General features: G+C 46.6%; 2 protein-coding genes across 2 annotated transcripts; both read right to left on the reverse strand.

The window, feature by feature from the left end:
* Positions 1–2326: 2326 nt before the first annotated feature.
* On the reverse strand, positions 2327–5822 carry LOC133921399 (uncharacterized GPI-anchored protein At4g28100-like). Its single transcript, XM_062366247.1, has 2 exons — positions 5016–5822; positions 2327–3823 (listed from the first exon to the last, which is right to left on the reverse strand). Exons 1-2 carry the CDS (start codon positions 5718–5720, stop codon positions 3464–3466), a joined length of 1065 nt encoding a protein of 354 aa, XP_062222231.1. The 5' UTR covers positions 5721–5822; the 3' UTR covers positions 2327–3463.
* A 3983-nt stretch (positions 5823–9805) lies between these two features.
* On the reverse strand, positions 9806–12543 carry LOC133921400 (cysteine-rich receptor-like protein kinase 44). The gene is made up of 7 exons (XM_062366248.1): positions 12194–12543; positions 11996–12103; positions 11735–11880; positions 11414–11624; positions 10728–10965; positions 10478–10628; positions 9806–10373 (listed from the first exon to the last, which is right to left on the reverse strand). The coding sequence occupies exons 1-7, from the start codon at positions 12288–12290 to the stop codon at positions 10050–10052; spliced, it is 1275 nt and encodes a 424-aa protein (XP_062222232.1). The 5' UTR covers positions 12291–12543; the 3' UTR covers positions 9806–10049.
* Between the last annotated feature and the right edge of the window lie 4226 nt (positions 12544–16769).

Here is a 16769-nt window from a genome sequence, read left to right on the forward strand (position 1 = left end):
GGTACTAGGCATCCTAGAAAAAAACTATATGCAGTACAGCTCTAGGCAGAGCACTGGCACAAAATTTACTGGGTTTGTTCCGTTTCTTAACACAGTACAGGTCAAAAACAGGTTACTAGCAACAGAAAAATTTAACATGCAAATTTCATCTCGAAACCCTCTTTTTGGCATTTCCCACGTGTGATACTCCGCCTCCCGTTTCTCAAATGCCACAGGGCCTACGATTGTTTGTGGAATTTCTGCGTGATGTCATTCTGTTTTGAGAAGAAAGAAAGTAGAAGAGATTTGTCACTAACTTACCTGGTATTGATTAGCTGAAATGTTTTCTTTAACAAACCGTAAACAGAATGGTTTAAAAAAAATGAGCACCGAGGGGAGGACGTCTCCTGTGATTTTATTAAGAGGATGCCGAGCCTCGAACCCAGGTTAGCTCAGTAAAATCGTGTTCGACTGACTGTTAGCACCGTGAGAGACTGGACGGAAACAAAACGTTTTATTATAGTAATATTAAAAAGAAGAAAAACCCGATGACCTAAGTTGTTCGATTGATTGAAAACCACAAGGCATAGTAGGTAAACTACCTAGCTAAACTAAGTCTACAATACTGCTGAAACAATTCAGACTCTTGACCATCTACCTAACTAGACTAGGTCTGTGATGATCGACAACACCCTAAACAAAAGAAATATGAACCCGCGAGGAGTCTCTCCCAAGAAGACACGATTCTGAAGACGTCGTCATAGATCAATCTGAAATATTGGAAATAGGTTTGGCCCATAGACCTTCTCGGAATCGGCAGGGAAAATCATAGCACGGTCTCCAAGAAGGGAACACCGAGAGCGTCGCCAGTGTTGGCATCGACAGGACGCAGAACGAGGCTTTCGCCTGGTGTTCCTGACCCCACACTGCTGCCAAGCTGAGCAACGTCAAACCCCAACCAGACTCACTAACACATCAAGCCTAGAGATTGCCTAGACATTACGGTGGAGCACCATCGCATGAAGCTCAAGAGAAAAAGATTAGAAGCAGTGGCATGATGATCCACAAGTTGTCCACGATCGAGACTAACCACGGCGAGCACGCGATGCTAGGATCTCCGACCCTCAACGACATAGTGCTAGGATGAGAAGAGGTTGCCCCTCAGCTTGGCAGCAAGATGGGCGGAACTCAACAGCACGGGACGTTGTCCATGACTCTATGCACATGCAGCCCTCATACCAAAGTCGCTAAAGAAGGAGCTCGCCGACGAGGCTCAAGTAGATGCAACGCGGCACCAACGGCCACCCAAGAACGCCAATTCACATAGCCGAAGCTAACAACAGTGCACAGACATGGACACCGTGCTGCCAAGCGCGTTCGCCTCTAGTACAAAGCCATGCCCGCTGGAGTCCACAACCGTCGCCGCCATCCAGCAAGCCATTCAGAGAGGGGTAGCCTGGCTAGGTGCAGAATGGCAGGCATGTACGGACCGCCGCGCATTGCAAACACTATCACCGTGCCCATAGACGCTTCCTCCACATCCATTGTGTCCTTGGAAGCCACCGCGTGCTGAACGCAGAGGGTTCCCGTCGGTTGTGCAGCACACCTCCGTTGCATCACGCGCTCGTGCAATGGCCCGTGCATCCTTGAAGCGTGCCACCTTGCAAGGCGAGCTGCGCGCTCGGAACAATGCCTCAACCTTAGCACAGGGTGCGGTGGGGTCGTTCCCTCCCCCCTTGACATGAAGATGAGCTCAACCACCCAGCGTGACGAATGGCCAGCCGGAAGCTCTGTCATCGAGAGGAACGACGGCCTCACCGGTATAGGAGACGCCTCCATGATCGTGCACCACACCACGCCGTCCACTCCTAGCCCACCGAGCATCGCGTCACGCATGGCGGCAAGTGCCACCAACCCACTCGCAGATCCAAGCCAATCAAGCCTCCACGGCCATGCACCGCGCTGACCACACCCAACCCTCCTTGCGCCTCGGCTGCGCCACTGCGACCACTGCATCCATCGAATGTCAGGGTGGCATCACATGCGCGCATGACCGCAGTTCTCGTTGGCAGCGCGCAAAACCTACCTCTCATGTGCGCCGCCCGCTGGATCCGGATGTAATCGAGTTGATCTGTCATCGGGTGTGCAGATCCGTCCCTCGTGCTGCCAGGGGTGCAGATCTGGCTGCCGCGCCGTGTGCGCCATGAACTTGCCGGGCTCAGCAACTAGAGCCCCGGCCACGCGAAGTGGAAGATGAGAGGGAGAGAGGAGGAGAAGGAAGCCGCAACGACCAACGCTTGACGCCGTCGCTGGCTGTCGCCGCCAAGGTGAGGGGGTGGAGGGTGGGGGTCACCCCTTAGTCACCTCAGGAGGCAAGTCGAGGGTTGGGAAGCAAACATATTGTATTAGCTAAAATGTGCCAGTTGAATATTCTTGAGTTTGCCATTTGTTATGTAGAACTATTTATCACAATACTTGCCATGTTATAGCAAGGCAATAGGGCATATACCAGAGTTAAGTTTAATCACAAAGTGTTACAGCAAGTGGATAACATGGAAGCTCAACATGAAAGATCCAAGGGGCAGACAACCCGATATATCTTAAGGAGGTGCCAGGACTCGAACAAAGGCCAGTTCAGTGAGAGCACAGTCATCTGACTGATAGGCCGCGAGAGTCCTGGTAAGCTTAGAACTTACAGCAATATTTCGAAGAAAAAAAACTAGGCAGTACAAAATTGCTATCGTGTGCCCCTTTTAGTCTAACTAATGGCCCCTATGCTGCTAAATTCCGATAGAAATTTTGGAATCATGGACTTTTGTGCGTCATGTGTCTAATGTCACTATTTATTTGGGAATGATCTTCATTATGCATGACTTTATTTCGACATGTATAAAATTTAGCCCCCGGCCACATGCAGAGCTATTTCAATCCATAATGTTTTGACAGTTCTAGCTCTTCTTTTGGCAGTTCATGAAATGTTTGGCTATTGACCCTCCTGCCACAAATTTATGAACTATCATCAATCGCACATTGTGTGTGCAATATCCGTGGAGAGAGACTTACATGTCGACGCTTGATCTGTTTGAGGTGTGATCGAACTTACCCAAATCTCATCGTCTCCTATTGCTCATTCCCGTGCATTTTGTAACAACTTGGAGCTATCCCCTAACAACATAGGAAATTGTAAAGCTCAACTGCACAACGACATTTTCTCTTTTGGAGGAAAAAGAAGAGCTAGAGCTGCCTAGTAAACATGGATATAGCCCTTCCTTTTGTTAGCTAAAGTGTGTTGGTTGAATATACTTTTAAGGTTTCACTTTCACAAAAAATGTTAACCTTTCAAATTTTAATTAATGTTAATAACGTATTGTGGATTTATTTATACAGCACTAGTTCTCAAGAGACGTGCCATATTGTGCATAGTAGAAATAACCGGGAGCAACACGATAGACCATATAACAGAAATAAATTCCACTGCGAAGTGCTACAGTGAGTAGACAACATAGAGGCTCAAAATGGCAAGCAGGATCAGGTGGAAGCAGCAGACGCCAGGCGCGCCGCTGGCCCTGCTGACCTGCGCGTACTCGGCCGGAAGGGGCATGTCGTCCACGCGAAGCGAGCACGCCGCGGCCGGCCCGGCCGCCGCCGCGGCGGCGACGCCCGCCTCGTCCACGGCCATCAACGCCTGGATCACGGCTGTGGCCGCCGCGCCGTAGCGCGTGGCGTTGCGCTGCAGCAGCCACATGAGCCCCATGAGCTGGCAGTCGCGGTCGCTCTCGCTCGACCGGCCGGCCTGCTTCTTCCCCGCCGCCGCCGCCGCGCCACCGCCCGGGCTAGGCTTTATCTGCAATGCTGAGACTTGCATAAGGCATGATCCAGACCCGGATAAGATTATCCAAAACGGACTTGAACCGGTACATATTTACATCGAGTTTATCATGGTAAAGTTTGGCAATGACGTACAGGTTTCATGACTGATCGCGGCACACATTGCATTTAGGCTTTGCATGCAGAAAGGTGACAAGTCCGGTACTGTTGGCACACATGGCTTGATACGTGCCAAATATGTTGCGACACACAGACACCTTTGGAAGTAGCGGTACGCTAGTACTGACTTCATGTGCATACTGCACCATGTCTCGAGAACCAAGTTTAATTTGTGTTCATATGACTCGGCTGTTGATGAAGCAAAGCAAGCCGTTCTTAGAACGACCAGGCGATCAATCCACAAAGCAAATGATTCTTCTAACGACATTAAGACTTTCCAGTTCATCTTTGGGCCCAAATGCTCAGGCAATCAAAGGTGAAGAAGAGGGCAGTGGAGGCATGTTCGAACAAATCATTTTCCAGGCCCTACCCAACAGGCCCGGATTTCAGATCTCATCATTTCTGGCCACGCAGTCACACCCCAATCATGCTAGCAACTACGTACCAGGCAACACCGAGCCTGTAGACCGAGACACTAGCTACTGTAGTCTCGTGGTTGCAGTGCAGTGTCCGTCCATAACTTGCATTTGACGCCATGTCGTCTCAAAAGCCTATCAAACAAGCGGATCAGTATGGGGTTCGGTGGCAATGCTCCCTGATGTAGCCGAGCCGATAGGGGTTTTGAGCCCCTGCTCTGCATCTCTAACGAAGATCGCGCAATGTGGAAACGCCGATTAAAAAAGAAGCATATCAAGCAATAGAAAATGGAAAATCCGCAATGTGGTAATGTCTGACTGTCTGGTGGTGGTGCGAGTGAGATCAATGAAGCCCCTTGCCTAATGTGCCCTACCTACAATTAACTCATATGCATCGTGTTGCTAGATCAAGCGTGCAAGATGAGAACTCTCCATGGACCCTGACTGTCGATCTGAACTGGAAATGGAAATGAATGGATCATTTAATGAGCAGCGACCGGACAGAAACAGAAATAGTTCAATGTTTCTGTGTCCAGCCAGCTACTAGTTTGCAGCTAACGGTTATGTTCATTGGGCTTTGTTCAACGAAAGCTTTCAGGCAATCCGGTTTCGGGTGTTCGATAGCTAGCTCACCGTGGTCAGAGCACGAAGGCACTTGGAGCAGCCGGGGACACCCGGCCACGCGCAGTCACTCTCCAGCCTCCTCGCCGCCTCGTCAGACGGGGCCCAGTGCCCGCCCTCCGGCGGCGACGGTCCGCACGTCAGCCGCCTCAGCCTCACCCCGCAGTAGCAGGACGCCATGTCGCACGTTCCATTGCCGCCCGGCGGGCGCGGCAGCGCCGCGCCCCCCGCCCGCAGCGCGCGGTCGGCCGCGCCCGCGCACGCCTCCGAGTCGTCCGGCGGCACCGGCATGTCCACGGCCGCCGCGGCCGGCGACCTCGAGGGCCGCTCCGAGAGCGCGGTGGGTGCGTATGCGGCGAACAGCCACGCGGCCAGCGCCGGGCAGCAGCGCAGCCTCGGGGGCAGCGCGCCGTCTGCGTCGCAGGAAGACAGCACGGCCGGGAGGAGGGCCGGAGAGGGAGCGAGCGGGCACGTGGAGGAGGCCCCCGCCGCGGCGTCCGATTGCTCCGGGAACGCCGGGATCGTGCCGCCGCCGGGGGTGGCGGTAGTCGGCTGCGCCGGGGTGGCCGAGGGTAAGATCAGCGCCGGGTCGATCGGCGCGGGGTCCGGCAATGGAGCCGCGGCGGCGCGATGAATCGGCTCGCACAGCAGGAGGTGGCAAGGGGCCACGTAGAGGAGGAGGAGGAGGAGAGGGAGTGAGCGGTGAAGGCGAGGCATCTCTCGTCGTGAGCGCGCGCGCGTGCGCGGGTGCACGCGCGTGGTGAGTTGTTCCTGTTGGTTTGAGAGAGTGGCAGCGATCGAGTGAGAGTGCGATAGTGATCACTGATCAGAGAATGCATGATGATGGCATGGTCGCATGGCTCTTATAATGGCCTCCCCGACGTCAAACCAGCTGCAGCCAGAGAAGAGAATGCATGATGGTAAAGCTTTTTCCTGTTGTTTTTTTACTAGATAGTTATAACAGGTAATTTTTCTTCCATCCAAGATCATATGCGTGTCTCTAAGCTTAAATTTTACTCAGCAACTTGATTTTCATTTTTCTTCTCATTCAACGCTGTCTTGGCTTTTGATGTTGTTCTTTTGCATAGCACTCTAGTCCCACACGTTTTTCTCGTCTTTGAGGATCTAGGCCCATTTTTGCCATGGCTTTCAGATTGTTTAGTGAGCAGATCGCAGCTACTCTTCAACCAGCCTTGAGGCTGGCCCCTGACGGACACCGGATTATCATGGGACAGGCTATACAGGACAGGATATGGTTGTGGCTACTGGATAGTATAATAAGAAGAGGGTTTAGATTCGTGCATCTGTTTTCATTTGCCATCCTTTTGCTTCCTCCTCCCGTCCGGCATGGACCTGTAGCAACGACCACAAAAATGCTCCATCGCTAAACAGGGGAAGAGAGGGGCCAAAAAATAAGAGGCGAGAGGAGACTGCATCACTATGCAGCGGAGTGAACAGAAGATGAACTAGGGGTTCGAAAAGAGATAAAAAATAATATTAGTTAGGAAATAGGATAGCGGTTGAAGATTTAAAAAATAAATAATATTATAATAATGATGGTATGCTACAATACTATTATAGGAAATGAATTTTTCGAGTATTCATTCTTCTGATGATAATGCTCCCTACATTTCTTTGAAGGCTGATGAATGATAATACACCTCAGCTGTTGTTTGCTAAGAATTGTCAAAAGAACTCTCCAGACAAAGATAGCCAAAAGGGGAAAACGAACGCCAGACTCCGAGAACAGAACGCGTCCAGGAACGCGAGCGAAGGGAACACGCGCGGAGCGTGGAATCGCTAAAGCCGGCTGCAAGAAGCAGCGAACAAAAAGGAGCTCGCGCATCCGGTAAAACTGCATGCATCAAACCACACCGCCTGACTTCCACCACAGGGAGGGACAGGCAGAACCGCGCGGCAAAAGCGACACGCCGAGCAGCCCGGCCCCGCTTGCGTGCGTGCGTGCACCGTGCTTCCATTGATACGCCTCGGCCTCGCTCTCTCACCTGGCGCGCGTGAGCGGGCGCGAGACCGGCCGGTCACCCCCACGTCGCCTTAAAAGGCAGCACAAGCCACGTCGCCTGCGGCTTAATTCTTGCGCGTGGACGCCTGCGGCGGTTGTCGGTCACGGGCGCAGGCACCGGCGGTTCAAGCGAGGACGGAATGTTTTTGTTGGTTCGCGCCCCCCATTCCTATCTGCAGATTCCTTCGACTTGCTTCTATCATATCACATTATCACGGCTTGTTTAGACTGTTTCCTTTCACGTCACGGCTCCTAGCAAGCGGCAACGTGTTTGGGTCCTGTGCCATCTTTGCTTTAAAAAAGACATGGCTGGTGCCTTCTTGTTTCTTTCTTTATCTCATGGCCCCTTTTCTACTTTTGAACAAAACCGCTAGAAAATCAAGTAAACCTGAACAGAACTCTGCTATACAGTCCACAACAAGCCTATCGCAAATTAAAGTTCTCAAGAACTCAATCTGAACTTCAATAACCCCACAGACGGATTCAGAAACGGAGTACTAGATAAGTAGATCGCGAGAACGCCATTATTATACAGATAATTGAAGGTCGAAATGAAAGTGATTACACATGTTGAGGCAATCTTAGCAAACTTTTACCCGTAGTATTACCTTCGTTCTCAAATAGATATCGTACTAGAATACGTACAGTCAAACTTTAAAAATTTTAACCACTAATATACACAAAACTATTAGGATTTGACATATGCAAATGATAGTAATGAATTTGTAATAAAAAATACTTTCATATTTATCAACTTTTAACAAGAGGTAGTTATCAAAGTAATGATCAAACGTATTTATTGAAAATCATGTTAATATTCTAAACGATAAGTAAAAGAGAACGAAGGTAGTACAAAATAACATTATATGGTTTGAGAGAATTTTATGCCGGGCCGAGAGTCAGCCCGAAGTCCAACACATCCAGATGGTTGGCCCAATTTGGATAGTCAAAATTAGGTCGTGCACAGGCTGGTCTACGGCCCATAGTCACAATTCGAACCAACCCAATTTGCTTGCTTCGGCACTGGCCCTCACAGTTTCTGAAGCACAGCCTAGCCATAGGCTCATAGACGCGGCGTTGGGCCTGCCCAAGCCCGTTGGTATCGACTAAGCTGGACCAGAACCTATGGGCATCGTCTTCGTGGCGCGACCTCATTGCTCCGCACAAATCCATCATCGTCACCTTGCGTTAGTTTTTTATTTTATTTTATTTGCGTGCAAACCAACCATGCGTAGTTGCGTTAGTACTAGTACGTGTACTTTTCTTTTCCTGCTTCCGGAAAGGGAGACGCCAGCGGCCGTCAATCGCGGCACTCATCAGTCATCGCCCGGCCACAACCTGGCAGATTCGAACCAGCAATCATGCGGCTGTTCTGCCCAGCCACTCAGCCAGAGGAAAAACGAAGGGAGCGCCTGATTGAACATATTATTTTCGATCGGCCGATCACGATCACAGAGAATTGGCCGGGTAGGTATACGGCCGGCCGAACGAACTGTCCTCGACGTTCACATAGTTCCTTCGCGTTACACGCTTCGGTGTCTCTGCTCGTGCTCCTCGCTCTGTCGCTCGTGGACGGAGGAAGAGGACACGCAAAGTCCCTTCCTTGCTATCGCGATCCCACCGGCCGGGCATTCACCAACATGATGAAGCTTCCATGGAGGCGGCTGTATGTCTAAACGATCTCTCACTCACAGGTCGGAGCAGATGATGGTGCCGCTGATGACTCGGGTCGCTGTCAGCCGCTTGCGTTAAAGAGAAGCCAACGACGATGGATCGGCGATGACAATTTGGCTGTGCCTTTTACGGCGTGCAGGGTTCGTGTATGGACTATGGATAGGTGGCTAGTTGGAGTTGGAGTAGTTGCGTGCTGGTCGCGACTATGGCGTCATGATTTTGTCGTTCGACGTACGTGAGGTTAGCTCAACGAAGCGTATCACATGCTCTAGCGGTCTAGCTTGCTTGGATGCTTGCGGATTTTCTTTGATCATGTGAGAAAACTGAAAACAAGGCCAAGTCGGCACCGGTCACTTCCTTTTTTAGTCGTGAGCATCAATCGAAGGTCCCATTGAAAGTTAAGAAAGGATATGCGTTCCACGGAATGTGATATCTTTCCTTTGATTTCAACAAAGCATCTTCTTGCCCCATACATGTCACGATCAAGGGGCGGACCCACTCTATAGGCGTGGTGGGGCGGCCACCTCAGCTACCGATGGCAACCAGCACCCCTTCTCCTCCGGTGAGATTGTGAGAGCTTCTGTGAATCCTGTAGCCGGAAACAATGCAGCGACGAATCTCTATTCTATTTGTGAGAACGACGAAGAAGACATGTCACATGAGGATACTGATTCATCGTGGGCTTGCCGGCTTTAGCTTGGAGTCTTGAATAATTGGGCTTGCCGGCTTGGAGATAGCCCAATCAACAACCGAATCATCGATCCCCTCCGATCTCTTCATCTTTGAACATTGTGTGGTGCGGGCAAAGCAAAATATAGCGCTACTGAGCAACGGCAACCGCCAGACGATGAGCGGGTAGAGGCACACAGTGAGCCTCAAATTATTGCAGCGGCAGACCCTAATCCCCTAACAAGGAGTCTAATAGAGGGAGAGGAAGACGAGCCTACGGGTGTGGACTGTGTGGCAGGCGCTTTGCCCGTTGCAACTACAGCCGCAGGATGCATTTGAGATGTACTTACACTTTTAGTTTAATTTGTTGCTTGAGTTTGCTCCAGCTAAAATTTTTAGCTGAGTCCGCCACGGTTGCAATTTTCCAGCCCCCAAATTAAAGAAAAAAACTTTTCTGCGCGAACACAGTTTGCAACATATTACTGAAGAGCACGGTATTTACAAAGTGCTTGCTGGCCTTGCTGAAAGAATGAAGCAATCTTGCCTGCTCCCAAGGATTTCTTATGTCGATGCCGCTGTTTGTTTCTCTATCTTTTCTCTCAACCTCCTCATCGTTGCGTGTGGACATTTCAACCGTGACCGACACTTATCAAAAGCTCAAAAAAGAAAAGGCAAGATCCTCATCGTGGCTCGATCATGGTGATGGACACGTCATTGACGGACTGCGTCTTGGTCGTCTCGGTCTTCATCGCCAGCGAGAACTCGGACACGGACACCTTCTTCAGCCTCGCGAACAGCGGCGGCTCCGCGGGCGCCGGCATCTGCATCTGGTCGCTGATCAGCATGAGCACGACGTTGGACATGGTCGGTCGGAGGTCTGGGTTCTCCTGCACGCACAGCAGCCCGACGTGGAAGCACCGCCACGCCTCGTCCCTCGAGTACGAGCCCGCCAGCGACGCGTCCATGAGCTCCGCCGCCCTGTCCTCGTTCCAAAACTTCCAGGCCTGCGCGCACCGTCACAGTGAAGTCCAGTAAGGAGTTGCACTTGTCATGAGAAACAAAGATGAAAAAGTCAGCATCTGCGATGGATTTTGGGGAAGGAAATTACGTCTTGGATCAAGGTTTGCTGGTGCGCCTGAAGGTACATTGCGCCGTTCCGCTGCCCGCTGAGGATCTCCAGCACCAGAACCCCGAAGCTGAACACGTCTGACTTCACCGAGAAAACGCCCTCCATTGCGTATTCAGGAGCCATGTACCCGCTGCATTTTTGAACTTCAGGTTAGCACAACTCGGCAAGTTTTTGTACTACACACGAATCATGAGAAAGCGTACTAATTGTTGCATTGCATTGCACTTACTATGTGCCAACCACGTGCCCGGTGTTAACCTCATTGCCTTCCCCTTCAAAGATTTTGGCCATGCCGAAATCGGAGATCTTAGGGTTCATCTTGTTGTCGAGGAGCACGTTGCTGGCCTTGAGGTCCCTGTGGATAACCTTGAGGCAGGAGTCCTCGTGGAGGTACAGAATGCCGCGAGCGATCCCCAAGATGATGCTCTGCCTCATCTTCCAGGCCAACTGAGCACTCTTTCTAGTATCTGATTTCAGAAGTTTTGATCAAGTTAATCATGGTAATTTCACACTGTTTTTTTACTGGATAGTTTCACACAGTTATGATTGTCAGATCGACCAGTCCCGAACTGTTTAGAACGTTGATCAATGTTATATGCGCGAAGCACATGGATGCAACGCGACTTTTCATGCTACTTAGCTTCCCGTTGACCTATTGTGCATCGATCTAGTGTGCTTGATTGGACCTAATTGACTCAAAATCAGTAAACTATGCAGACTTCAGAACCCAAGAGCTAAAATTTTGTGTAACCATGTGCGTGTGTATCATGAACCAAATCTGACGGCCTGTACGCTTCTGCATTACCAACCAAACCAATCTCAGCCATGTTCGTGATCCACGTCTCTAGAATCTAGATGCATAATTTGGCACGAGAATTGAGCAAAGAATTAACAAAAGGAATATCCCAAACTAACCGAAGAGGAAGGCGTCGAGGCTTCGGTTGGGGAGGTACTCGTAGATGAGCATCTTCTCGTCCTTCTCCACGCAGCAGCCCAGCAGCCTGACCAGGTTCCTGTGCTGCAGCTTGGCGATCAGCTCCACCTCGTTCCGGAACTCCGCCGCGCCCTGCCGCGACCTCGCTGACAGCCGCTTCACAGCGATCTCTGCGCCTTCGCCCAGAACACCCTGAGCGAGTGTATCCAAGAAAACAAGTTCAATGAGTCGATGCAATCTATGCAAAGAACGGTTTTACTAGAGTAACTACTAAATTAGCACCTGTCAGTGCTATTAATTACCTTATAAACAGGCCCAAAACCGCCTTCGCCGAGCTTGTTCTCCTTGGAGAAATTGTTGGTGGCCGCATGGATGGAGGACAGGTCCATCAGGGGCAAGTCTGAGTTGGACAGCGGCCTCAGGCTCTCTATCTGAGCCCTCCTGACAGCTGCGAGAACCATGAGGCAATCATAATTAGGCTAACACTAACACGACACCAACCAGTACAGCTGTGCAAGTGCCAATGCAACAATTGCAGCATGTTCTACAAACTAAAAGCTCACCATTCCGCTTCCTCCATCTCCAGCAGTACACGCAGTAGAGGAGAGTGCAGGCGATGACCACCACCAGAATTGAGACCATTATATGCATCCCATTGGATCTCGAGTGCCCTGCAGCAAGAACACCCACAACATATTCAATCACCTCAACTGAAGAGCACTGACGTACCTGCAACAAGCAAGAACTGGATTTACATGTACCTGGTTCGCTTGCACTTGCAGCAGGTGCTGTATCCATCAACCGGCGATGTGGAAGACGGTACGGCGATCCGGCCATGTGTGATCCCTGGTCCTCCATCTTGGAGCTCTGAGAATGGCAGGGCTTTATATGGACATCTCCTGTTGCTACCTGGTTGTTGGAGATAGGTCTTGTAGCTTGCTAAACCTTTTGAGACTTGTTAGTGCTATTGTTGTGCTGGCCCAAATATGCATCAAGGCATATATGTACAGGTTGTTGCGGGGAATAAGATGATATGCAGCTGCAGCCTGCAGGGTCAGCAGGGATGGGGATGGAGAGGGAGGGGGCGCTGATGGCTGCTGAATGGATCAATTTTCAAAGGTTCCTGCCAATATTTCATGTTTGTCCTTTTAGGACTGCCAAATGTGACTGTTGACCATGCAAGGGCCCGTAACATCTAAGAAACCCCTTTTTATTTTCTCAGTGGAGGCTTCACTTTTGTTTTCTGATACGGGACGGCTGTGGGTACTGGATACTTCTCTTTGTCTCTGACTTTTGTTCTCGCTGTCTTTCTTTTCCAACTATTTTCCAACCTATCATTCCTTGCACAAATATCTCGTTGCGTAATCTAATCAAGCACTTGCTTGTGATGTGGATCGATATCATTGTTACAGCTCAGAAAAAATCCACATGTCCTTCCACGCAATTTGGTACTACCAAGAGGGTGCAGTGTGCAATCAAGCACTAACGCAGCGCATTATCTTTTTCCTGCCATGTTTGAGACGTGCATGTGTGAACTAAGGCCGCTGAAACCAGAAAGCGGGGCGAGACTTGTCAGCTATAATGAAATAGCAAATAAACATAGTGTTTGGTTTCTGAATAAGACGAGATGGAATGAATTTATTTTAGTTTTTTTAGCTATTTAGATGGAGATTGGTATGATATAATGGTTCAAAATAAAGGAATATTTTTCGAAGATTCAGGATATAGTTGTAAAAAAAAGTAAAACATGTTCGTTCCACTTCAAATATGATACTATGATAGACCTAAAGTACTAAAATAAACTCGTTCTATCTCACATGTCAAACAATTATCTATATATAAATAGAATCATCTCACTCTCAAATATATAAATAGAATTATTATATCTCATCTCGCTTTCAAACTAAATACTAAGTAAAAAAATAAGAATAAGATTGATTCCTAATGACAAAATAGGATACCAAGCGGTACTAAATTATTGGGATAGAACACTGCACATGCATAGTATGTGACGGATGCAGAGAAGTGAGACTCATCTACGTCCTTTATGCACTTCTTACCTTTTTTTTTTTCTTACCATCTCTATTTTCATTTATTTATCATCAGTATTTATTATAGTAACTTTAATTTTATGTTTTTTATAAAAAGTTTATAGATATTTAAAACTTTCGTATAATTAGAGTCGTCGTGAGATACGCTTCATTAATATTGTATAATTTTAAGTATTATAATTTTTTTAAAAATATAAAGTTAAAATTGCTACGGTAAAAAACCAATAACAAGTAAAACGAAAACAGAGTAGTATTTTTCTTGCTCAGATATGCATAAAACACTCCGAGGTGCAAGAGCCATGTCTCCCCGGATATCATCATGTGACTGACATATGGGTCCAAGTAAACTATATATGATCGCAGGGTAGATATGTCAGTGACTAGGTAGCGGTTCCCAATCGAGCTTTCTGCGTACGTAGCACAACAGCCGTACTAAAATAGAAAATTATGGAGCTTATGACACGTAGCTGATCACGGGTTTGATTCTTTTAAGTACATTACATAAAACTATAAGTATTATTAATATAAAATTATAAATATTATATCTAGTAATATAAAACTAAAAATATTGTATACTAATTTCACATAAAATCTGATTTTAATTAGATTCATCTAAAAATGATCTTATATTTCTCTAAAAATCCCGAACGTTTTATACGTGTTCTATAATCTATGTGCAAATCATTTTAATTAGACTTATCTAAAAAGATTGTGTATGATTTAAACTAAAATTCTTTAAAAATATTACTTTTATAACTCCTAACAATTATTAGTGCATCAAATAAAATCCCAAAAATATGAAAAAATTCACTAATATTCTTCTTATATGATGTACTAATTTTTAAAATTATTTTCAACTCTAGGTTATACGGTGAAAAAGTAATTTCCATTTATATACTTGCAAAGGAACTCACTTTTTCACCATATAGCCTAAATATAAAAATAATTTTAGAAATTAGTCTATCGTATAATAAGAATATTAGTGAATTTTTCCCATACTTTTAGGATTTTATTTGAGGCCCTAACAATTGTTATGAGTTATAAAATTAGTCTTTTTGAGAATTTTATTTTAAATTAGATGCATGCTTTTTAGATGAATCTAATTAAAAATAGGTTACATGTAGATTATGAAATACGTACAAAAAAATTCTAAGATTTTTAGAGAAATATAAGATTTTTTTAGGTGAATCTAATAAAAATCAGATTTTTAAAAAAATTAATGTACAATATTTATAATTTTATGTTACTATACATAATACTTATACTTTTATATTATAAATAATACAATACTTATAATTTTATGTAATTCACTCATTCTTTATGCTGTGCGCTAAGAGCAAGCATTTTTGTAAGCACTGTGAAGCGGATTGGCCAAGTAGGGTATCCGATTCCCATGGTCCATGCGAGTCGTGCGGAATAAACAACTGGAGGCCAAAGATAGTAGCAGAAAAGTTTTGACATGTATCAGTTTAACTGTCTAAAGTTCAAGCAGTGTCTGAGATACCCTACTTGGCCTAAAAGGGGCTTGTTGTGAAGGAGTTCATTAAATGCTTAACAGAAGACAAGAACGAAGCCGGTCCTAATATATTACAACCACTATCAAATGCGAACAAATTACAGATCAAATCAAATGCGGTTGATCCGCTGTAACCCTCCAGTTGCTGGGTTGCTCACGTTAGGTGGAGAAAGAACAGCTCCAGCCTAAAGGTTATTGCTGTCTTAGAGAGGGAAAAAAAAGCATCTCTTGCTTCTCTCAACTCTAACGAAAGTATGTTTTTCCTCCTTCAAATATAATATTATTTACCAGATCACCAAGACTAATAATACTGGATATAATTCCTCTCGAGTTGTTTTCACCACGATTTTATCCGAATTGACGCCATATCATCCCTAACTCGATGTCGTGTGACCCACACATCAGCCTCCAGTGCCTTTTATTCGTCCCCTTCTTTTCTTCCTTCTCCAGCTATTCCTCTCTTATCGCTCCTGTAGCTCCAAACATCAAGGCAAGCCAAATCTCAGAGTTGTAGAGCAAACCAAGCCCCCAAACAACCAAATCGATCATTAAAAGTGCATCTAGACCCTCTAAATAGGTTTTAGATAATTGATGATAAACGATTAAATGATTAATGAGGTTATAAATAGGTATTAGTCCCATTAAAGATGTTAAAAGGTGTTGACGTCCCTTAAAAAGAAAAGATAAGCGGTATGTGGTTACTCATTAGATTTAAATTGATTTTATTTTTAAATTTAAGTATATGTATGTCGTACTATCAAGAAGGATACATATAGATAGTCTTGAAAGTGTCTTAGTGGTCAAAATAACCTTTTTAACCTAAAGATGAGAGATACAAATCACTCCACGAATACCAGTTTTTCAAAGTTGCTCTGTGTACTCGGAAATTTCAGGTGCAACTCGGATGTTCCAGGTAGCCAAAACCTCCGGATGGAGCTCTCGGTATGGGTGCTTGGTTTGGTGTTTTAAGCCAACATGGAAGTTCTGGTTTGACTCGGATCTGGATTGGGTTCCGGCCGGAGGTCCTCGGGTTCCTTTCTAGTATGGATCCGAAAGTTTTGGGTTGAACCCAGAAAGTTTTAGGTTAGTACAGAAAACTACATAACTATTAGTTTTGAGGGAAATGGTTTAAATACCCCTACACCCATTCCTTCTTTTGCTGCTGAACAACCACGAGATAAAAGCCTTTAAAGCCATTCAATAGCTCTCTGCACTCCTTTAGGGCATTAATTTTTGCAAGGATTTGATAGTTAGGTGTGAGAGCAAGAGATTGAGTGCTAGTGAGTCACATTCAAATTTTTGAGCACTTGAGTTCACCGTAAGCCGATCGAGCCGTATTTGTAACTCTTGGAGGTTCATCCTCTTAGATAACTAGGCATCGCCCGGTGAGTATCCTAGATTGTGGAGTGCCACGGGACGTTTGTGAAGGTCATCCTCGCCTCCAAAGGGAAAATGACAATCGAGTAAGCCCAAGCTCGATCTTCATGGTCGCTTGATGAAGATAAGGGTCGAAAGATACCCAGCTATTCTTGTGTTCATTCTTGTTCTAATTGATTTTTAGGCGATTTGTTCGATCTACGTGTTTGTGAGTTTATGGCTGCAAGTGTTCCATTAAAAAACCTCTGCACATCCTTTGGAACCTGTGGTAACATTTAGAATCATCTAGACTTACTTAGTTGTTCTTATTTTTCAATTTTGTGTTCCAGTTGGAACATCTGGGTTAAGCTCGGAACTTCTAGAACACAGAAGTTCCGGATTGAACCCGGAATA

The sequence above is a fragment of the Phragmites australis genome, chromosome 6, assembly GCF_958298935.1.
Source record: "Phragmites australis chromosome 6, lpPhrAust1.1, whole genome shotgun sequence".
Taxonomy (NCBI): Eukaryota; Viridiplantae; Streptophyta; class Magnoliopsida; order Poales; family Poaceae; genus Phragmites; species Phragmites australis.